At 43.3% G+C, this 22,835-nt stretch overlaps 1 protein-coding gene across 9 annotated transcripts in view; it reads left to right on the forward strand.

Annotated features, from left to right (window-relative positions):
- Nucleotides 1–22,835, forward strand: part of AOPEP (aminopeptidase O (putative)) — a 347,107-nt gene that overhangs the window by 68,562 nt on the left and 255,710 nt on the right. For all 9 annotated transcript variants that reach the window (XR_012374760.1, XM_073880702.1, XM_073880706.1 and 6 more), the window contains 2 exons: nucleotides 5,380–5,533; nucleotides 13,653–13,898. Coding sequence is in view for 8 of the 9 variants with exons in the window: in XM_073880702.1 (XP_073736803.1) it covers nucleotides 5,380–5,533; nucleotides 13,653–13,898 (400 nt within the window). In the remaining variant the exon portion in view is untranslated. The remainder of the gene's footprint in view (nucleotides 1–5,379; nucleotides 5,534–13,652; nucleotides 13,899–22,835) is intronic.

The raw sequence follows: 22,835 nt of genomic DNA on the forward strand, positions 1-22,835 counted from the left end.
ATTTTTAATTTTTTGAGGAACTTCTATACCATTTTCCATAGTTGGTGCACCAGGTTACATTGCCAACAGTGGTGCAGAAGGGTTCCTTTGCTCCACATTCTCACTAGCACTTCTTGTTTCTTGTGTTTTTGATATCAGCCATTCCGACAGGTGGGAGGTGATATCTCAGTGTGGTTTTGATTTGCATTTCCCTGATGATGAGTGATAATGAGCACCTTTCATGTACCTGTTGGCAATTTGAATATCTCCTTTGGTAAAATGTCTATTCAGGTTCTTTACTCTTTTTAATAATATTTTTTGCTATTGAGTTGTATGAGTTCTTTATATATTTTGGATATTAATTCCGTATCAGATATGTGGTTTGCAAATATTTTCTCCCATTCTGTAGGTTGCCCTTTCATTTTGTTGATGGTTTTTGTTTTGCCGTGCAGAAGCTTTTTAGTTTGGTTTGATTGAGTCCCGCTTGTTTATTTTTGCTTTTGTTCCTTGTGCTTTTCATGTCATACCCAAAAAAATCATTGCCAGTGTTTTATTCTTAAAAGGATTTTCTAACAGGCTGATGCCTCTTCCTTATCTCTAAATGGTCTCTTCCTTCTGAGGTATATTTTATCATTTTAATATTACCTCAGGACCAAAAATATTATTATTTTTTTCTTAAGATGAACTTTTAATTAATTGACTGATTATTTTTATTTTTTTATACTAGAAAGGCACATATTCAAAGAGTGAAATAATTCTATTGGGTTTATTATACTCCTCCCCGAAATAACAGTCCTTAGTACCTCTTACTGTATTTCTTCTGTTTCAGAAGCAACCACTTTCACCTGTTTTATGTAGCTAATTATCTGATATATATATATGTCCATGTTGTTCAGTAAGATGCATGATTGTTCAGGGTTGATCTTCCCACTACGGCAGATAAGGATTTAGCTCTCTCCACCCTACCATCACACACATACCCCCTGCCCCAAATCCTATCTTCCTGATATAATTAATATCATAACCTTGATTAGAACAGTATTCTTTATTTATATTATTATATCTATGCTATTAAAAGCTGAGTCTTGTACAACTTTGATTACATTATTCTGTACAACGTGTTTGTTTTTCATGGGGTTAATCATTGTGTTATTGTTTGTTTTTCCTACTTGCTTGGTTTTTCTAAGTATTTACCAACCCCAGAGGCTTTGAAAGTTGTTTAAATCTGCTAAAATGCTCAAATACATCAAGTTTTCTATCGGTTTTCTCCTCCTGAAGCAGTCTCTCTCCCGGCTCTGGAAGGTGCTCAGAAAAGCGGCGTTGCTCTCTCTCCGGGCATATAGCTGGCTCTGGGGATCGCCCTTCTCCATTATTCTACAGTTTCTCTTTGCTTCTCTCTTGTATTGGCTTGTCTGCCTTCCTCTTGGTTTACTATATCTTTTTGAAGCATATTTTACATACTTAAGTAGCTTCCAGAGAATAGAATACGTGGGAGGTGAATTTTTTGTGAAACTGCATGTCAGAAAATGTCCTTATTATATGTGATTTTTCCCCCCCTCTTTTTGGAAGCTTGTGGAATCTTGTCTTTGTCCTTAGGGTTCTAAATTTCATAACGATATATTTTGATGTGGACTGGTTTGTATCCAGTGTCCTGGGTGTTATGTGCCCTCTGAAGTTGGAAGCTCATGGCCCCTTAAATGTGGGGAAATTTCCTCAATTTTTTTAACTGATGCTTTTCCCCCTTCTGTTTTCTCTGTTGTCTTTTTCTGAAACTTCTATTACTTGGATATTGGACCTGCTGAGAGGGTTTCTATTTTTCCCTCTTTTTTTTCCCTTTTGCTCCACTTCCTGAGAGACTTCTCCAGCTTCATATTCCATCTCACACCTTTATTGAGTTTTTCTTTTTCTTCTATCATGTGTTTCATTCTCTTTACTTTGGAATGCTCCTTTTTTATATTATACTATTCTTATTTCAGTAGGCAATACTCAGCTCTTAGTGGGTATGTTTGGTGTTCTTTGAAGTTCTCTTCTCCTTGTATGACCATTGACCTTCAACTTGCTTGTTTCTGTTTGTTTTGGTCTCTCAGTGTCACAGCAGGGGCTTTCTAGAGGTCCTGGAGGTACTTGATTTGTTTGCAGGCATTTAGGAACGGGGACTAAAATGCTGATTGGAAGCTCTGAGTGCCTGTGTAGGGCTTCTCAACCATGAGCTTCACCATAGGCTAATCATAGGACACCTCCCACGTGAGTCTCGTTAGTTGTCTGCTCTTGGGCTGTTTAGCGTTTTTTTCATTCGTCTGCCTGGAGGGTAAAAGCCTGATTGCCTGCATTCTGGGAACCAACTAAGAGAAGATGGCTGGTGGTCTCAGCATCTGATATGCATATGTTCATTTAATCCCATTCATTTGCCCTCAACTGTGCTGTTTTCCCCCTCCTCCCCCTCACACCGCCCCCAGTCTAGAGGCCTTCTCTCTTACTCTCTGTATAAAATGAATCTCCAGTTATTTATTGGGGCTTTGGGGGATGGGGAAATAGCCCATGTTAGGGGTAGAGTTACTTAAAAATAAAAATACATTAAAAAAAAAAATCCCTTTACTATCCTTCATTTGGGTTTGGGGAGGAAACAAACGTAGCCTCCTGTGTGCAGCCTTCCATTTGTACCTAAAAGCCTCACCATTGCTGTTTATTTACTGATGCCCAAGTGATTGAAGCTTTTAAAAGTGATATTCAGTGGCCCATGGTAAATGCTACAAAGTATCCTTCAGAGAAAGAATGACCAGACCACAGCCCTTTGATTAAGAGAATTCGGTTAGTCAACATTTTTCTTTTAAACCGGGGCTGTTCAGAAGATTTAGTTCCTCACCCACAACTCCTTTCCCCTTCTTTCATCTGCACCCTCCCCACCAGCCTCTCATTGTGTTGCCCCGTCCAAATTGAACTTCCTGTGGGGTGACCTTGGGGAAGCGTCAGGTTGCAGAGGATGAGGTAGTGAAGGGAAGGTGAAAAAAACGAGGGAGGTGGGCTCAGGGCAGCACGTCGTGTGGGATCCATGCCATGCTTTTATCCAGACTGCTGTGACTGTCTCTGCCCCCTTCTTACTGGCTGGGGGTCAGAGCCACAGTGCTCTTTAAAGCCATGCTTCTTTTAAGCTCAGTAAAACTACACACATCACTGGACTGGCTCAAACATCACTGGATTTGGTTATCTCTTTAAAGAGGAGCGTGCCTTCAGCTTCTTAGCTGTGGAGAGAGTGATGTGAAGCGTGGCCGCTGTGACTCCAGAAACAGGATGACCTTACAAGCAAGCTGGAGAGCATGGTTTACGGTAGTTCTGAGCCTGCCCTTCTATATTCCTTCTTTAAATATCTCCTCTAGTGACTTCAAAACTTGATGTCATGTCATATGTATTCAAACTTGATATCATATGTTTTCCCCTTATGTTTAAATCTTTGTTTCCTATTTAAAATTTTGTTTCTCTCTCTCTTTTTTTTTAATCTTTCAACAAGTATTTATTGAGCAGCCATATCTGCCGCATCCTGGGATCGACACAGTCCCTGTCCTCATGGGCTTAGGTCCTGGCAGAGGCCCAGTGGAAAGCCTTGGGCTGGTGGGATGGGGCAGTGGGAGGTGCAAAGGGCGACAGATGCTTTCCTCGTTTTGGGCAAAGAGGCCTGGGGATGTGAGGAGCCGTGGCCCGAATCTCAGTCATGCCCTTTCCAGGGAAGAGGGCTGACGTCTCCCTGCTGAGTCAATGTAGCCATTAAAATTTTGTTTTTTCTTGGAGGAGTTCTGTAATGTATTTCTTTGGATCTAAGTTGGTAGAATTTCAGGGGATAATAAATAATGACCCCTCCACCTTCCTGAGTTCAAAATTAGTTGAGAGACAAAGAAGACAAGCATAGGGCGATAAAAATCTAACCTTTATTATTGATTTTTACCAGTAAAACAAATTGAAAAAGGCCATGTTAGGTCTGCTGACCAGTATGGGCATGTTACTATTTCGACCCTGTGTTTGACATCTTATCCACTCACTGACCAAATTGGACAATCATAGGCCACTCCATGAGTATCTGACCATCTAAAATCTTTAACAAGACTGAGAGGACTAGCTCCTGCAAAGGAGTTAGTAAGGGGCTGAAAGAGAGGCTAGAGGTATTCGTGTAATGGAAGTTCCCTCCATGGAACATGAGAAGAGGAGAAGTGTGTTCCATACATGAGGTGATATCAATTTCCCTGAAGGCACACCATCAATTTATAGCAGATGCTCAGGAAAAAAAAAATACTGTATTAGATCAGGTTGTATGACACATCAGATTTCAGAAACATTAAAAGCATTTTGCCATCTTAGAAGTCAGGAAGGATGGTGTTATAAGCTATCAATCATTTGTTCTTTCGGTAAACACCTTCACTACGTTTGGCCTGAGTGGTGTGCACACCCTCAGCTGGGGCAGGGAGCCCCTGCTGAAATTCCAGGCCTGTTACAAACTAGCTGGGAGTCCTTGACTCCCCTGAACCTCTCTAGGCCTGGTTTTCATCTGCTCAGTGAGGAATGGGGGACCAGCCCAATACATGAACAGATAAAAAGGATGAGGGATAAACCTAAGCTTCCACAGCTAATTAGTTTCAGAGTTGGAACTAAAACCCAAGTATCTTCCTTCCCTAGTCTCATTGTTCTCTAGCATATCCAGTTCAGACTGATTCTTAAATTGAATGCATACAAAACAGTTTAGCACCACAGAAGCGATCATTCATTTGTTCATTCATTCATTTATTTATTCATTCAACAGAACATATTTTTTTGTGCCAAATACTGTGCTAGGCAATAAGTATGAAGAAAACATGTTCTTGGGGCACCTGGGTGGCTCAGTCGGTTAAGCGTCTGCCTTTGGCTCAGGTCATGATCCCAGGATCCTGGGATCAAGTCCCACATCGGGCTCAGCAAGGAGCCTCCTTCTCCCTCTCCCTCTGCCTGCAGCTTCCCCTGCTTGTGCTCTCTCTCTCTCTCTCTCTCTCAAATAAATAAATAAATAAAATCTTAAAAAAGAGAAAACACATTCTTGTCTCTATAACAGCATGCAGCCTGTGTCCTTACGTGTTTGCAGCCCTTATGTGACCACCTCAAGTATAACCCTTTACTTATAGCCTCACTTGAAGCTCTTCAAACTGATCCCAGGTCTTCAAGGAGATACAGACCTCCTTGGCTGCCCTGAAACCGTCAGCACTCTGTGCTCTCCCCGAGACCTACAGTGATGCCCCCGCGGTAGATATGTCCCACCCCCAAGAATAGCTCGTACCATCTTAGCACACAAGTTCTTCAAGCGCCTAAAGAGAAAAACTACAGAGTGAGGTCCAGAACCCTGCACTGGCCTCATTATGGTTGTTTCTCTCCTTCTGTTTCTAGGGTGCGCAAGCTGGCATTACTATGTAACCATGCCGATGCCAGCCTCCACCTTCACGATTGCAGTGGGCTCCTGGACAGAAATGAAGCCAGAGCCCTGCTTGTTCAAGGATCTGGCAGCAGAGAGAGCCCTCTCACCTTCCGAGGCTGACTTCAGGTTGGTATTTGGGAGCTTGCTGAAAAACAAACACTTAAGGGAGCAGTATGATGCATTTATTCCAAGCACTGGGAATGTGAGTCATCCCTGCTGAGAAGCTAAACCAAAATATGATTAATCAAAGCAGGAAAAACCCTACTGGGAGGGAAAGAGAGTTGGGAGGCAGAGATGTGGGCATATTGTTTATGCAGAAAGAAAGAGAAAAGAAGGATATATGAAGTCCTCTGTGAAGTCAGGTGAAATATTTTTATGTGTTTGGGTACGTCAGCAGAATCCTCAGATTCAACACTTTCCCTCCTATACTTTTTAACTTTGGTTTTCAGTGCTTATTTGGTCAAAAACACAACTTAATTAAAAGGAGTTGCTTGTCTGTTGGATTACTTTGTAGGCCACTCTGCTGTTTAGGTCCCCGGGACTGGTGTTAGCAGTACATTTGTAGGGACAGCCCTCCTTCAATGGGGCTAGTCAGCCTGCTCCAGAGCGCAGGACGCAAGGTAGCTGTTGCAAGGTCATGGGGCTACGAGTAACCTACTGGGTGAGGACTCCATTAAACTTTGGTAGCGATTTCTTCTTTTTTCAGAGTGATCAGAGAAAAATCTGTTTAAAGTTTTTAAAAAGCAGCACGGACCATTGGATATTCACTCACAGCCTCCCCACACGTCCAACTGTTTCTAACTTCGAGAGCCAAAAGGGAGGAGGGGAACCTCCATAGGAGGTACGAAGTGTCCAAATTGTGCATCGTTGCATCATGTTCATTCCTAGGACTTTTACACCCAGTTCAGTTTAATCACTTTTCCTGTTTACACAGAGTCACTAGGTCCAATACCTTCTGGTGGAGAAAGCCCAGAGTAATGGTACAGATGGCTAGTTCATCCTTGAAAACCAACTAAGATATGCTTTTAGCACAAATTCCTTTTGTGCCGATTATATTTTGCCATGTTGCTTTCACTCTTGCTGCAGTGGCGGTTGGTTCTGTGAGGACAGAAAGCCACCAAGCCCTCTCCTATGACAGGCATGTCTTATTGCTTGCGTTTTGCTTTTTGGAGGAAGGGAGGTAGTTTCCACTTCCTGCTTAGTAACTTGCCTATTTTGGACTATCTCCCCTGAGCTATACAGAGTATCCGAGGTTGCTTCTTGGATTTTATTTATGCACACTTGAGGGAAGAGGAGAGTTGTGGACAGAAGTGACACGTGTTACTTTCATGTGGGAATATTTAATTGTATGTGAGACCCTCAAGTGATCCCTTCCCCTGCCACTGAGCTCAGAACAGGCCTCATTTTGCCATTTCGGGTAGCCCAGATTTCTGCGTGGGGAGGACAGGTGCCCTGGAGAGTTACTTGGATCCTCAGTGGACTTGTTACGAGCAAGAAATAAACTTTTTGTTGTTGTTGTTGTTAAGCCACTGAAACACTGGGGATGTTTGTTACTGCAACATATCCTAGCCTATCCTGAATTGATACAGAGGTCACTGGATGTTTGAAGTCAGGGAAAGTCTTGATCTAAATGTCATCTTGGTTAGTCCTGAGAGTAAGCCTATAAGATAGATAGGCTTTATTATCACAATTTTATAGATAAAGATACTGAGGCTTTAGACAGCAGTGTGTCCGTGTTCATATCTCTACTGAGTTACAACACCTGGATTCCTATCTGGGCTTGACTCCTTACGGAGGTGATTCAGAATCTTACCTGGGGACATTGGGTTCTTTTTGTTTTTTGTTTTTTATTTTTTAAGATTTATTTATTTATTTTAGAGAGAGAGAGAGAGAGAGAGAGAGCACAAGCGGGAGGGGCAGCGGGAGAAGGAGAGAGAATCTCAAGCAGACTACACGTGGAGTCTGATGTGGGGCTCGATCCCAGGACCCCGAGATCATGGCCTGAGCCAAAACCAAGAGTCGGACACTTAACTGACTGCGCCACCCAGGTGCCCCTACCTGGGGACTTTTATTTTATTTTATTTTATTTTTAGATTTTATTTATTTATTTGAGAGAGAGAGTGTGAGAGAGAGAGCACATGAGAGGGGGGAGGGTCAGAGGGAGAAGCAGACTCCCTGCTGAGCAGGGAGCCCAATGCAGGACTTGATCCAGGGACTCCAGGATCATGACCTGAGCTGAAGGCAATCGCTTAACCAACTGAGCCACCCAGGCACCCTGCCTGGAGACTTTTAAAAACTGTGTATAATGTCCATGCCTCACCTGGAGTCTGATCCACCTTCCTACCTGGAGAGTCAGTACCATGATTGAGTAACTGTTACTGATTGGAATTTGTCATGCTGGTACAGATGACAGAAGTTGAGAGTTCTGCCTTTGAGTGTGAAGGTGCTGTCCGTACTGCTTGGGTAGGGTTCTCGGGGCAAAGCCATTCTTTCCTGCTCTGTGGAATAAAGAGTTTGCTTGGGGTTTTCCAATTCTTCATGGTGAAGAAGCAGCCTCGGGGCTGCTTGACTGTCAGAGGAGATGTGCAGTTGAAATCCGTGTGCCTTAAGGGAAGGCAAAGAAAGAAATGTGTTATTTTGTCCTTCTAGCCATATTCCCAGGGATATGAGGTTGGGGAGCGGGCAGCAACCATTTCTTATGTGTTCCCTGTGTTGCCCAGTGGCCACTGAGGTGGTTTTCACTTTGTTTGCATCCATAATTGTGAAGGAGGCAGCCGTGGCCACTTCATGTGGGCATTCTGGGAAGAGACGGCATCTGAAATTCCAGTTGGGGTTTAGGGGAAGGGGGTCAGTATGACTCTTTTCTTGTCTTTTCAAGTTTACAACCAGCTGTGAAACAGCAGAAGGAGAGCACAGGAAAGGTTTTCATAATTGGCCTGAACTCAGGACTACTCGGGTGCACGACCTCAGTGGGCTTTCTAATACTCCGTTTCCAAGCCAGACAGACTGGCCCATCCAGTTACCTGCGCAGCTGGACTGCTGCTGGCCTCCGCAGCACAGGTCCACGCAGCCCGCCTCATGGCCAGAAAGTACCCCGACTGTGGGCAAGCAGATTGGAAAAGAGGAAGCCCAAGAGTGGCCAAGCCAATCGGAGCGGCTGGAGCCAGGTCAAAAGTGCCACTCCAGGGAGGCACATCCTCATGTGGGAACGTGAGGCCTGGGGAACGGAGTTCTTCCCACACTCCCTTCCATGTCTGACATGCTATGACGAAGTTTCCCCTTTATTTATCACCATGCTTGTCCATCAGAAATGTACTGCTGATAAAATAATAGCTTGCATTTGCTTAATCCTTCCCTGGCTGCGTGCTTCATGTGTGCTGTCTTTAGTCATCAGAGGGTAGCTTTGTGTTTTTATCCATTAAATCTCTGGCTCCGTGCTCGGTTTGCCAACAAAGGTACTCTGAAGTGCCAACTGCAGTCGTGTTTTTGGTTATGTTCACATCTGGTCCCCTTGCCTTCCCTGCCCCCCTTTTCTACTTCAAACCTTCCCGAGACCACCAGTTCAATTCATGTAAATGTAACTTTTATAGGGGGCCTTATATACCACAGGCTTTCATTTGCCTAAAGTGTTCATCTGGGTCCCAGAAATTTGGCCAAAGTATTGGTCACTGAACTTTTGATCACTATTCATGTGGGCTAAATTATAGGAAGAACATTCCCTCTTCCAGCTCCAATTCCACACGTGCTCCGGCCCACTCAGGGTGAGCATTTTGGTAAATACATTAATTAGAAGGCACTTAGGTAAACCATTGTAAGTTTATTAATTTTCCTCGGCTGCAGCATAACTGTCTGCAGCCACAGAGGAATCTTTGTATTATGTTTAACCTCTGGAGGCCTTTGTTAAAGCACTGTCTTCACTTTGGGCCCATACAGTTTAGGCACGACATGGAAACTTGGATAAAGTCCAGAGGAACTCAGCAAAAATGATTAAAAGCATGGAAAATACATACCACGAAGAAGAAAAGGCATTGAGGTTGTTCATCCTAAAGAAGGGATGGCTTGGTGGGAGAAGCGGTCTTTTTAAGAGTTGTGAAGTCTATGGAAAGTGGCCTGTGGACCTTGCAGAATGAGGCCCTATTTTTGTACCTTTGAAAGGCTAGGAAAAAAGGAGTGATAGTCATGGGGGAAAAATACCAATTTCCAGTACACCCTTTGCTATAAGAGAAGCCTTTCCAAATCTTCCTGGCTTGGTGTGATTTCTCCAGCCCTGGCTCCCTGGTGTGGTTCAGCCTTCTGGTTTTTATAGCACATACTGCATTTTGCTTCGTAAAATCCTACAGTGCCCTAAGGAAACCCATCCAGCTTTCAGGCACAACCACATCATCGTATATATTGACATCATTGTCAACAACTCATTGGGGGCCGGTGCTGGCATTTTGAAAACTTGTGATTTTTACGGTATCCGAGCATCTACTCTGCTTGCTAAAATATGTTAATAAATTGTCTAAACATCTTACTGTGTCACTGTACTCATCAGAATTTTAAATTTTTTCTTCCAGCAAAACTGTAAACTCCTCAAAGGTAGGGTTGGAAATTTATTCATATGTCTGTATGCGGCATACCTTTGGGGTGCCTTGAGTAGAGCAAGAATGCAGGAAATAATTACTAAATTGTCGGGTTGAACTGTGAAAAAAGGACATGCATTCCCAGGGGAAACTTCCAGTGATTCCTTTTGAGCCTATGACAGGGAAATGTCTGTGTCAGCTACTTTCAATACATCTCGTTCTTGAAACAAGAGGAGGGCTGAAGGAGAGAACCTCTTTAGGCAATTTCCAATCTTGTGATTCTGAGTAAAACGTGGTCACCCTTCTTCCATGGAGAAACCTCTTGTAAAATTTCGGCCCAGCAATCGTAGGAGAGGGAACCAATGGTCTGGTTCCCATCATTTACCAGCCTAATATTTATTTCACCAGTTCTTCCCACTCTTGGCAATATTAATGGGCAACATTGACAAGGAGGAGCAGGAAACCAGAGAACCACAGAGCAGCTGAGCTCAGCTTCTAGAAAAATCCAGGACCCAAATTTACTCAAGAAGATTAATGCAGTACGTGGGGAAGGAAGGTCAAGAGGGAGGAGCTTATGATGACTCACGATGTGATGAAAAGAATAGTTCTTATTCCTTAGGAATGTTGTGTGGATTAATTAGGATAATGCACATGAAGTGTTCAGAACAGTTCTTGGCACATAGTAAATATTCAGTAGCAGTTGTGGGAGGAGTTATTGTTTATTATTCTTCATATCATCAGTGCAGATTATTTATAAATAACAATCAAGCATTATTATTAATCTTAACTATTAAAATATTTACCCTGATTACAAGTGTGGGCACAGGGAAGAGTGATTTGCAAATGCTTGATTCGCTGATGATACTGAGAGTAGGTGGGAGCAGGCACAGATACAGAAATGAACAGCTGAAGGTTAGTGGGAAAGGAAGCATGTTTGAGTTAATTTTGGCTTCATGGAGGACTATTCATGACATTATAAACGTACAATATTCCCTCACCATTTCAGGAACAAGGCTGTTGGCATGAAGAGAGGCGGGGGCCTCATGTGGAGAGTTGCCATAGAATCACAGTGCCAGAAGAAACCTTAGAAACCATTTTTTGGTTTGTTTTTAATTAAAGTATAATTAACATACAATAAAATGCACAGATCTTAAGTGTTTGGCTTGATGAGTTTTTGACCATTGTTTACACCCTAAACTGATATAGAGAACATTCCCACACCCAGTAAATTCCCTCTAATCAATTCCTCCCCTCCCCCTGCAGCCATTTTTGTGAGACCATGTTAGAGACAACGGGAAGGAGCCCCCAGGTACTGAGGGGTTTGCCTCACGTCACAGCCCGTCTGAGAACAGCCACTGAAGCCCAGCTTTCCTGATCCCGATGTCAGAACCTTTGTGTCATCTTCCCTGATGCCACTTCCATTTTTAAAAAAATTTTATTTACTTGTTTATTTGAGAGAGAGATGGAGATCACATGCACGTGAGCAGGGGGAGGGGCAGAGGGAGAGAGAGATCTCAAGCGGACTCCCCACTGATGCCTGATGCTGGGCTCCATCTCATGACCCTGAGATCATGACCTGAGCCTAAACCAGGAGTCTGACGCTTAACTGACTGAGCCACCCAGGTGCCCCAGCCACTTCCATTTTTATTGGGAGCCTTAATGGTCTCACTTACCCATCGCTTGATTGCCTTAAAGTCCTGCATTTTCTTCCAGGCTTTGATTATGAAAAACGGTGCTAATACACACAGCTGGAATAACCTTCATCCCCCTGGCTAGAGCCATTCATGTCCAGAGAGAATTTAACTCACCTTTTCTCTTCAGCAAATTGTGTTTTTTTGTTTTGTTTTGTTTTGTTTTGTTTTGTTTTGAGCATGCGAGCTGGGGAGGGGAGAGGGGCAGAGGGAGAGAGAGAAAATCCAAACAGGCTCCATGCCCAGTGTGATCATGAGATCATGACCTGAGCTGAAATCAAGAGCCAGATGCTCAACAGACTGAGCCACCCAGGTGCCCCTACAAATTGGCTCTTTTTTTTTTTTTTTTTTTAATACCTCCAAACTATTCTCTCACCTTTCTTGGCTGCAAGAAATAGTCTGGCCCCATGATAGTTTTCTAGATAGGCTGGTGAAATACCTCTGTGAAATTATGCTTTGATAGGTAGAATTTAAACTTATGCTCTAACTTTGTACTGAAGATGCCTCCACACCTCTAGTCTCTCCATTATCTAATGTGCTCTGAAAGTTTTTTAGTAGAGTGTAAGCTTAAATTATTATCGCCCATTATACATCTCTGTAAATATATTAGGTGGTTAACTCAATAAATGGCTTCATGAGACCTTTTGAGTACTTGTCATTGGGTAGACATTTGCAACATTTTCATGTTAAATGTTTACCACCAGGCTCCTTTCCTCACTTTCTCCATAAAGCAAGGGTATCAATCCAGGGGCGTTGGCTAGCATTCGATGTCAGTCATTATATTCTTGCTGTCACCTTATCCTGGCAGAAGTGTTGAGGGGTCTCCAACCATTTTTCTTATCCTCACCAGTGGTGAAATGTCCCCAGTGCTGGAAGCTGTGTTCTCTACACCAGGCTGGGGGAGGGCGAGGCTTATCTCCAGAGCTGTGTGGATCTCCTTGGGCGGAGCTGGCTTTGGATGAGGGAAAGGCACTTTAGAAATCTGGAGAGGAATTATTGTTGTGGCCTGCCCCTTTTGGTACGTGCCAGCGTTTTAAGATTTCTTATTATTCACCGTGACTCCAACAAAAACCCATAGTTAGAATTATAATTTGTAAATTAAAATTAGAGGGGCTTTCCATTGTGTTTGAATAAAGGATGTGTGAACAAGGCAAAAAAAATTGAGTTCCCTTTGATGTGGGTTTCTTTGGGTAGATAAGTTCTCTTGAGGCCTATGAGTCAGGTTCTAGGAATTCTTGCTCGACTCCACCTTTGACAGAAGAACTGGCAGTGATCAGATGGTACCGGCTGGGCTCTGATCTGTTTCCTTAAAAGGTTGATTCAGTTCAGTTTGTATCGAAAGAGCACTGGGGAAGGTATCATTTCAAAAATGCCTCTGTATTTCATAAGAACACAACTTCTGATGGCCTTTAATAAAAGCACCTAGATAACTTTTGAGTAAAATGGATTGTGTTCTTTTGAAAAGTTGAAACCTGTCCTATTGTTGGGTTCATTATTCTGAGTTCACATCTTTTATTCTAGGAAATTCCAGAATGGGATCCCAAATTTGGCTTTGCACCATCCTTAACGTTCTGAGTTATGAATTGTTTCTGGTTTGGAGATTTTTTTCCATGGTGATATTTGAAAAGCACATTTCTGAGGGCAGAAATTTTGCTTTTTACTTTCAGAAGGGGGTTGTTTCGTTGTTTTGTGTCTTGGAGGGTTTCCCCCTGTTATTCTAAAATAAGTAGTAAAATCTACTTTCACTTAGCTTTGATTGAAGCTATTCAGTCAATTCAGCGCGTCAATAAGTATTTTGACCAGTAAGTTTTCACTGCTGCACAGAAACAGACAGGCCAAGAATTCAGTTGAACTGTCTTGATTGTGAGCCCATGTGAACCACTGTCTCTTAGACGTTGTGCACGTCTGCGAGAGTTGCTCACCTCCATGGCAACAAGAATAAACCTGATTTACCATAAAGCACATCTGTTTATTTTATGTTGTTCCCAGGTATGTTGGCATTTGTGGTCACACGGAATACCCCTGCCGCTTCCAGAATCCTTCTGCTACCACCCAGGAAATTATTCCTCATCGGGTCTTTGCCCCAGTGTGCCTCCAGGGTGCTTGTCAAGAGACCCTTCTGCAGCTGGTCCCCCCGTGCCTCTCAGCAGCACACTCCATCCTGGGAACACACCCATTCGCCAGGCTGGACATCCTCATCGTTCCTGCCAACTTCCCGAGTCTGGGGATGGCCAGGTATGTTGTGCCATGGTGGCACTTGGATTACATGCTTTGGAATGACTTTGACGATTTCTTGCTTTTCCTGAGCACTGTCAGAGCTGCCATTTGATTAGGATGGTCATGCTTGGACCTCTCATTGCTGCCTTGAGGGAGAGTTCGCATGTAGATTCCACCACGCGGGAGGGAGCCTTTAGGTGTCGTGGACTCAATCAACTGCCTTGAAAATAAAAAGCTCACGTTGTTGCTCGGATTGAAAACACATTGTGCCCCCAGAGTGATGTGTATGTTGGATCGTGGCTGATGAGTGGCTGGTTAGCTTAGGTGGTGAGAGCACAATGCTAATGAGCCCAAGGTCATAGCTCTGGGCAGAGTAACACAACTTAGTTCCAGGGCCACAGGCTGCTCACCTAATCCTGACCAGCTGTCTCATCCATTCTCGACATTGGTCACAAGGGCAAACGACTCGAGAGCCCCTGTGTCAGAGAGACTGTGGATGGATCAGTGTAAATCCATCACCGCTGCTGGAAAAACAGCTCAAAGCAGATGGCTTACGGGGGCGGGGGTGGGGGGGAGTCACTTGTCTTGCTACTATTTTTAAATATAATAAATGCATTATTCTTACTGTTTTCTCAGTTTTGTTCTTATGGAAAATCAAGACACACAAGTTGAACCTTTCCCTTTCTGTTATTTTCATCTAAAACTCATTCCTTGATGCTATCGTTCATTCAGTAATAGGTACCTGAGTTTCCCTCAGCATTTTACTTGTTACGCACTCCGGATTTTACTTGGTTATATTTCTGTTTGAAAATCTTAATCATTAACAGTGAATATGCTTGACTAAGGATAGGAAGAATAAGCTCATCAAAACACGTGACTTTAAGTTTTTCCCTATTAGTCAAGGAAATTCCTGCTGCCAGTTAATTTCCATGCTTTGGAGCAGCTGTTGTTTGTGGTGTTTTCCCTGAAAACTGCATGCATTCTGAGTCGAAAAGAACTGACCAGAACATTTGCTTTTGATCTTTACTACATACGTATACTTTTTAAAGCTGGCTGGCTATTCTTAATCCTTGAGGAGGTCTGAGAAAGTCATTTAGGCTGATTTTTTATCCTGTATTTATGAAGATAATGGGAATGTAGAAACTAGGGTAATTGTCTATATTTGGTAATATGCATCAATATTGTTTGGGATGTCTATATATAGAATTAGTCTTAACAAGGGGGTTTCTTCGGTCCCTTTGAAGAGTCTGCTGGACTTAATTTAAGCAGAATTGTTGGCGAAGAAAGGGTTGTTCATTAAATGTTTCTCATTTGTACCCAGTTTTGAGGGGCTGTATTTATTTGGGAGTCTTTAGCACTTTATGAGAGTTGCAGTTTTTCAGGGCATGTTTGCTAACAGTTCCAAGTTCTGACCTGAGGGAACCAGAGGCTGAGTATTTTTCATACAGAGGACCTCATTTTCTGTAGCTCCTTCCTGACAGCAGTCTGCCAAAACCAGAATTTGTTGACCTGCAGGCCATTCTGTGAAGCCTCTCTTTGCAAGTTTGCATGCCCAAGCAGGTAGGCAGTGGGTTTGCTGCTTTTTGAGATATTTAAAGTGACTTAAACATGCTTAACTCTGTATTTTGAAAGTAAGAAGCCTAAGAACCCTAAGACCAAATGGTACTGGGCACAAATGTCAGAAAATGTGGTGATAATAACTCAGCAGCAACAAGACTGCTTTTATGCTTAAAAACAGAAGAACCATACATTTAAAAATTTGTGGTTGGTTGTCAAATACCATTTTTCCCCATTTTTTTCTTTCTTTTTAGACGGTGAAGTAGTCTGCCCTGGTCTAGATGTTTTCCTGAGCTTAGTTAACTGTTCCCCGTATTTGAGATGCAGAGGGGGGATTATGGTATCTTCCACTGCCAGTTGGGGGTTGGGGGGAGCACTGTGTTTTTCCTAACTCTGACCTAAATTGATTCCACTTGCTTGGCTTGACTCTCGTGGGATCCCAACACCTTGAGCCACATGCGACTGAGTGGGGTTTATGACTCAGCTGGCTCCCGGGGCCCTGCTGCCTTATTTATGGTCAGGGCTTTGCTTGGGGCTCTGTAAAAGCAAAGCTGGAACAAAAAATGACAGTCTTGTAGGTCAGCTCTGTACCCTAAACGGGAACAGAGAAATCCTAAGTCTAGTAGGAACCATCCCAAAAGACCTCTGTACTGAAACTTGTCATTGTCTTGTTCATTGTAATGCACTAAAGATCAAAGGATTTCTTGGTAGATTAAATGGTTCTTTGCTGAGTCCACATTTTATAAACATGTATGCGAGATCATAAATTCCATACCTCTGGACTTCTTTAGTGATTAGGTCCTAATCATAATGAATACCATTTTATACCATTGTAGTATTCTTTTTTTGGTGAATGGCATTAAACATTCCCACATGAACTAAAGTGGGTAAATTGTTAGTAACCATTTTGAAGAGTTTTAAAAAATTTTTGGATGACATCCGTAAAGATTTCACTGTATTTGAAATACTACATATCATAGTTTGTATGGATAATCTTAAAACTCTCCTCTCTCTTTGGAGCCCGATTCTGCTATTTCAATGAAGTGGGGAGAAACACACTTGTATAATTTGAATGTATGATAATTACAGATCAGCTTATCAGAAGGTAAATGGCACAAAGACAACGTTTTAGTACTTGGAATGCTTTTCCAACATAGCAATAACTAGACCATCTATCAAGACTGCACATCATGGTTTTTGGTCACCTTTTGTCTAAGAGGAACCCCCCCGTCCTTTTCTCAATCACTGTTCCAGGGGAGAGATGCTTTCATTCTGTTCCGATTCTGAGAAAAATCCCTAGTTTGCCTTTAAGACACTATTGACTAGTTCTAGTCCATAATTTTCTCATTCAGTGCGTGTAGGCTTTCTGTTTTTGTTTCATTTTGCTTGTCCTTCCATAGAGGCCGAGTCTGCCATATAAGGAACTGTGAAGTGTACCTTTCTTGGATTGAGTAATATGGTGTCTAGCCAAAGATATGAATGCATTTTAAGTGAATCTCCAACGTATAGACACACTCTCTTCATGTTGGCATAATTAGCATTCTGCCATTTTCATTGTGTTCTCATATTTTCTCAGGTGTCTCAGCTAGGGTTGGACTAGTAAGCCTCATTTCCCAGGTATTGAGAAATACATGAAAGGAGCTCATCATCATGCTTACACTCTTTGTTATAATAATAATAATGTTAATGAAATAATATCCTGGAACCAGATTTATGACAGTTGCTTAAAAATTAACACCTCAGTCTTACCTCTGTCGGTGTTTATAATAAATGCTTTGCTTCACCATTTGTCTTTCAGCAGCTCACAATTACATGTCACGGGGCATAATTAGGTTGGCAGAACTACCTTGCTGACATCCAAATACATTCTTTTTTTTTTTCTCCTCTATTTGAATTTCAAGAATCTCCTGCAAATCATTTCAGAGCGGTTTTATAGTCTAGAGCACAGAATAAAAAAAGCTGTGTTTTCTGTGACTCTACTTCCCAGCTCTACCATTCACAGGTAGCTTCACCCCTGGTTCCACTTGGAAAATTGGAAAAAAAAAAAAAGTGGCAGTGTGGTTGACATTAGGTGACAATTCTGCTTTCACTTGTTTTTCCACTGGTTTTGTCCCAGATTGTTTTGTTTGTCTGTACATTGTTTGTTTATTTATTCATCTATTCATCTTTCCAGTAAATTTCTATTAAGCACATGCTGTGTGCCAGGTAGGATTTAAGATGCTGAGTCTACAGGGGTGAACAAGATTGACGCGGTCTCTGTCATCACGGAACTTACATTCTAGTCAGGGGGGAGGACTGTGTACTTAAAAACCAGGACTAAGATGTATGCTACGAACAATAAGAACCAACTCAGTGACAGAGTGATCGTTAGGGTCTGAGGTGGGGGGGGGGCGGCAAAGTTTTCTTCTTCTTTTTTTTTTTTTTAAGATTTTATTTATTTATTTGACAGAGAGAGAGAGAGACAGTGAGAGAGGGAACACAAGCAGGGGGAGTGGTAAAAGGAGAAGCAGGCTTCCTGCGGAGCAGGGAGCCCAATGCGGGGCTCGATCCCAGGACCCTGGGATCATGACCTGAGCTGAAGGCAGATGCTTAATGACTGAGCCACCCAGGCGCCCTGGCAAAGTCTTCTTTAAAGAGAGGCAGGTGCCATGAGACTGAAGAACAGAAAGGAGCCAGCCTCGTGAACAGTCTGGGAGAAAAGCAACCCAGGGTGAGGGAGTTCAGGTCCAAAGGCCCCAAGGTGGGAACCACTGAGATGGGCTGGAGGAGCAGAAAGAAGGCGTGTGGCTGGAGGGCAATGAGCTTTTAGAGTGGCTTTTCTTAGTTCCCTCCTTACACTCATTTTGGGTGCCAGGAGGTCCCATGGTCCCTCAGGTCTTGGGTCACCGAGCCACCTGTGCACCAGTATGAGGAGAGCTAGGAAGAGCCACCAAGAAATGGCAGAGGTTGAGGGGGGATTGGTGGTTCTGGGCCATCAGGAGTTATAGGGAGAGAGTTGCAAGAGAGGTCATCTTTTCTTGGTTTTATGAGAACCAGCAGTGCCCTACCGTCTTGGGATTGGCTAGTTAGAATCTGACTCGGCTTAGCAACTGCTGTCCTTGAGCAGAATTCGCCACTGTGGGGGCATCAGAGCTCCTGGCGCAAGGCCGGGCAACTCTCCCTTTGTGGAGCAGGGAGAAAGCAGTCCCAGGGCACCATGTTTCCCTTCCCCGCTGGCTGCTGGTGGATTCCTTCCCAGCTTTTTTGACACGTGAGGTCACAGGGAGGGAGGCAGTGTCTTTATGTTTGCTCATCCCAATTTTTAAGTTTCTCAAAGACTGAACAAAAATAGGATTGATAGAGAGCAGAGAGAAATAATCATCAATTACTTAAATATCTTCAGTGTGCTTTGCAGCCGGAGAAAGACTGTAAAGCTCCCTATTATACATGGCTTGTTCTAAAAGATGTGATTGTGCAATAAAGGGCTTCTGGGTGCTTACACTAGTTCCTGACTATTGCAGGCACAATTTTCTCAAGTACCTCAATTTGGGGGAATGAACGGTGTGCACATACATGCCCAAGAATGAACGTCACCAGCTTTCCCTCCGCTCCCTCCTCCTGGGGTTAGACAGGGTGTTGTCCTGTTTATTCTTATCTCCCAGCCAATGTGTAATAGAATAAGCAAAACATAACATGCTGGTACAAAGGGCCTGTTGTTTTCAGCCTTCTAATTGTGCTCCTTTCTGCCGGGGAAGGAAGCAGTCATAAATTTCTGTCATTATCTTAAGTAGTAAGGTTTCACAGCTTTAGGAATTTTTCTGCGCTTGTTCTTTGTTAGCTTCTACTTGAATTTTTTGATCTCCTCCCCTCCCCCCCGCCCCAAACCGAAACTGCCATATTTTTAAACAGTCCTTTACATTTGGAGGGCTGTGGCCCCATGGTTTCAATGCGGGATGCAACCACAGTGATTCTTTCCTTTGGGATTCTGATTTGAGCTGTAAAAGAGTACACCTCTCTCTGATGTGCTGAGGATTTGGAGGGGGGTGTCTATGTGTGGGTTTTGTTTCTTGGTTATTGTTCTTTGTCTCCCAAACTCTGAAATTCTCTAATTTCTTTCTGAATGTATTGTTTTTAAAAATATTTTCAAGGGGCATTTCTTTCCCGTTTTTGAGCGTAATTCTGTTTTTTCAAGTAGGTAGGTGTGAATGATAGAAAGCAGTTCATACCAGCCTTGTCTTTTTCCTGCAAGATTTTCATCCTTTGTTTACTGGCACCCCCTGCCACTGCTGTAGTGATGAACACGTGGGTGAGTAGTGAGGGCCACGCCAGGAGGCTGAACTCCCAAGCATCTGCTTTGTCACTTTCTTTATGTTCATGTCTCCATTTCATTTCCGATCTCTATTTTTCTTCTTGAGAAAATTATGACTTTGTTTCCCTCTTATCTTATAGAGAAGGTTCTCCTGTGTTGTAGTTCTTGTGTTTTTCTTTCTTGAAACAGAAACTGGTATTCCTAAGGTCACGTTCTTCTGGGACTCTGAAAGCCCTTGGCTTTAGTTTTGACAATACCAGTTTATACTGAGTGAGGCAGGTGGCGGAAAGGTGTACGTATGCTCCATTCTTCATGGCACAGGTGCAGGAGGATCTATGATGTCCCCACATCATGTAGAGCCAGCAAGTCGGAGAGAGATGTAGAAGGGCCTCATCCTGGGATGGCTCTTGGATTCTGGGGTTCAGACTTAAGCAAGTGTTTTCTATAACCCTCTGTGAGGTGTATGTATTTGCTTCAGGGTCTGTCCATGGAAATCATAGTGTCATGGGTCTACCTGAAGATCAGCATTCACTGTGGGCTCATTTTGAGGCAGCCACAGAATCTGGGTACCAGGCAAATTCCTGGATCACATGAGTATGCTGGGGCCAGGCGCTCTCTCTCTCTCTCTTTCTCTCTTCTCTTGGAACAATAGCAGAGTGAACTCACAGCTTTTGGCTTAGCCAGAATCTTCTTCTTGCCATCAAACAGCTGTGCTGCTTGTCAGACCCAGAAGTAGCATTTTATCATCATTACGCCACGATTCCTCACCCTCTGAAAGATTACGCCTAAGTGTTTTGTTTTCTTTGAACTGTTCTCCACACACATAGACTGACAGTCCTACCTTCACAGAACACTGCTGGGCCATCCTTCAAGAGAAGTTGTCAGGCCTTTGAAAGGCCTTCCTGAAGCAATCATCCCTCTGCCTACATTTGTAATCTTCTCTCCATAGGCCCCTAATCTCTTCCAGCCCTTGAGCCTGAGATGGCCAGTCGGCACTACCTTCCCTTTTTTCCATTGCAAAGAAAAGCCTTTTATTTTTCCCCCTCGCACTTATTTCCCCACAGAAGCATCATTACTGAGTAGAACATCCACTCCCTGGGTGAAAAAGAACAATGGAATTCAATGTGCAAAGTTGCCTGAGTTGGAATATTCCCAGTCTTGCAGGTTCTCACTCCTCAGACCACTACACAGAGAGAGCAAAATGCTACCAGCTTCTGGACCGTGTTACATATATACGTGGGCACGGAGCTGTGTCCGTATCTCTTTGAAGGCTAGACTCCTTTGGGGGAAAACACCAAGCCTGGAAACAGTCCTCAAGCAAGGTACGATGTATGAATAGCTCTGCTCAGTGGGAACATAGCCTCTGTTGTATTATAGCCAATATGCACCTAGAACCCACCGACATCTGAGCCACAGAGGTCTGTGTGCATAAAGTGGGTAAGAAATTGCCTTGTCGCTTTACCCCACCCCTGAAATGTAACTGGAAGAGGGTAGCAGCTACCTTTTGTTAAAAAGTAGTGTTCACGTTAAAAGGCCAAAGATGTAAGGAAGCGCTCCTTTAAAAAATGGATTACTTTTTAAGAAATTGATTACTTTGTAGGATTTGCAGGTATAATGCAAAAGTTCACCCTGACTTAACCTGAGCGGAGCTCCGAGGAGAACATGTTATATTTCTTGGTTAACTAACCATGCTATTTATAGAGGTGACTCCTCAGAAAGTCTAGACATTGTTCCGGGAAGACAGAATGCCAAATCTGCCCTTCACTTTCCCAGTTAGCTTGCTGAAAATAACCACCTCCCCTTCTCACCATAAAATGGAAATCTTAGAATTCCATTTCAGGAGAGTGTGAATGATACTTGGGCTCCCCGGCCAGGGCTTGGGATGGGCAAGGAGGAGAGGGTGCCCCTGTGATCCTGGGGACCCACCCGGGGCCTTTGCTCCCTGGAGGCCAGTTTGCTGAGCTGTGGGCACTGTGGTTGGCAGATCCTCATTTCTGAGTTGGTCTCCTCCAAGAAGAGACCCTGAGGACCTACTCTGAGAGTGAGCCAGCTGTAGGTTCTGGCTTTTACCACACATGTGCCATTTGTGAACATCCTATGGAAAGCTGGCATTTGGAAAGGCCTGGATGGGCAAAGCCAAGAATTTGTTCAGTAGACGTGTATCAGTGGGCAGGTGTGATGAATGCTGATGATTCTGTGGCTGCAAGGAGAGAGGACACCTATAGTCTGAATTAGGGTTTTCTACAGCAGATTCCAGGGACTAGTTTTGTATAATGTTAATAATGTGGGAAAAGGAACTGTGGCTTAATTAATTGAGGAAATGAATGGATTAAACAGAGTTAAAATGGAGTCTTTGCTGGAAGACTTCTAAGAAAGCCTTTAATATCCTTATTATCCTGATTTATCCTTGTGTATATGTGCCTATTGAAGACAGGGCCAAAAGGTGCAGTATTCCTCCGTATGCCGTGCCCAGGGATCCCCCTTGATAGTGTGCATTCCATGGGACCATCATGGTCTCGAAGAAACCACCTCCTCAAAACAAACCTTTGAGGGGCACCTGGGTGGCTCAGTAGTTGAGCATCTGCCTTTGGCTCGGGTCGTGATCCCAGGGTCCTGGGATCGAGTCCCGCATCGGGCTCCCTGTTCCGCGGGAAGCCTGCTTCTCCCTTTCCCACTCCCCTTGCTTGTGTTCCTGCTCTCACTCTCTCTCTCTCTCTCTCTCTCTCTCTGTCAAATAAATAAATAAAATATTAAAAAAAAAAACCTTTGAGAAGTGATTCTATTCCAAAATATCCTGGAGTCCATTATGTAGCCAGCTGTGGAGTCCACCTTTCATTGTATCAGGGTCACTTGAAAGCCTGCCATGTGTCAGGCCCTGGTAAGGGCCTTGCTTTATCACGGTGAGGAAGATGGGCCCACAGCTCAGTGCAGGAGGCCCCACACTTTTCTGATTATACATCTCTTTTTGAACAGTCACCCCTCTGTATATTTATATGCATTTATAAGTCATATACATTTAGTACAGTGTTAATATACTGGGTATGCTAAAAAATACAAAAATAGAAATTTAGAAGGATGAGAAAAAAATATTTTTAAAGACTTAGTCATTT

The sequence above is a fragment of the Callorhinus ursinus genome, unplaced genomic scaffold (genome assembly GCF_003265705.2).
Source record: "Callorhinus ursinus isolate GAN/ISIS: 27379988/994484 unplaced genomic scaffold, GSC_fseal_2.0 scaffold39, whole genome shotgun sequence".
Classification (NCBI taxonomy): domain Eukaryota; kingdom Metazoa; phylum Chordata; class Mammalia; order Carnivora; family Otariidae; genus Callorhinus; species Callorhinus ursinus.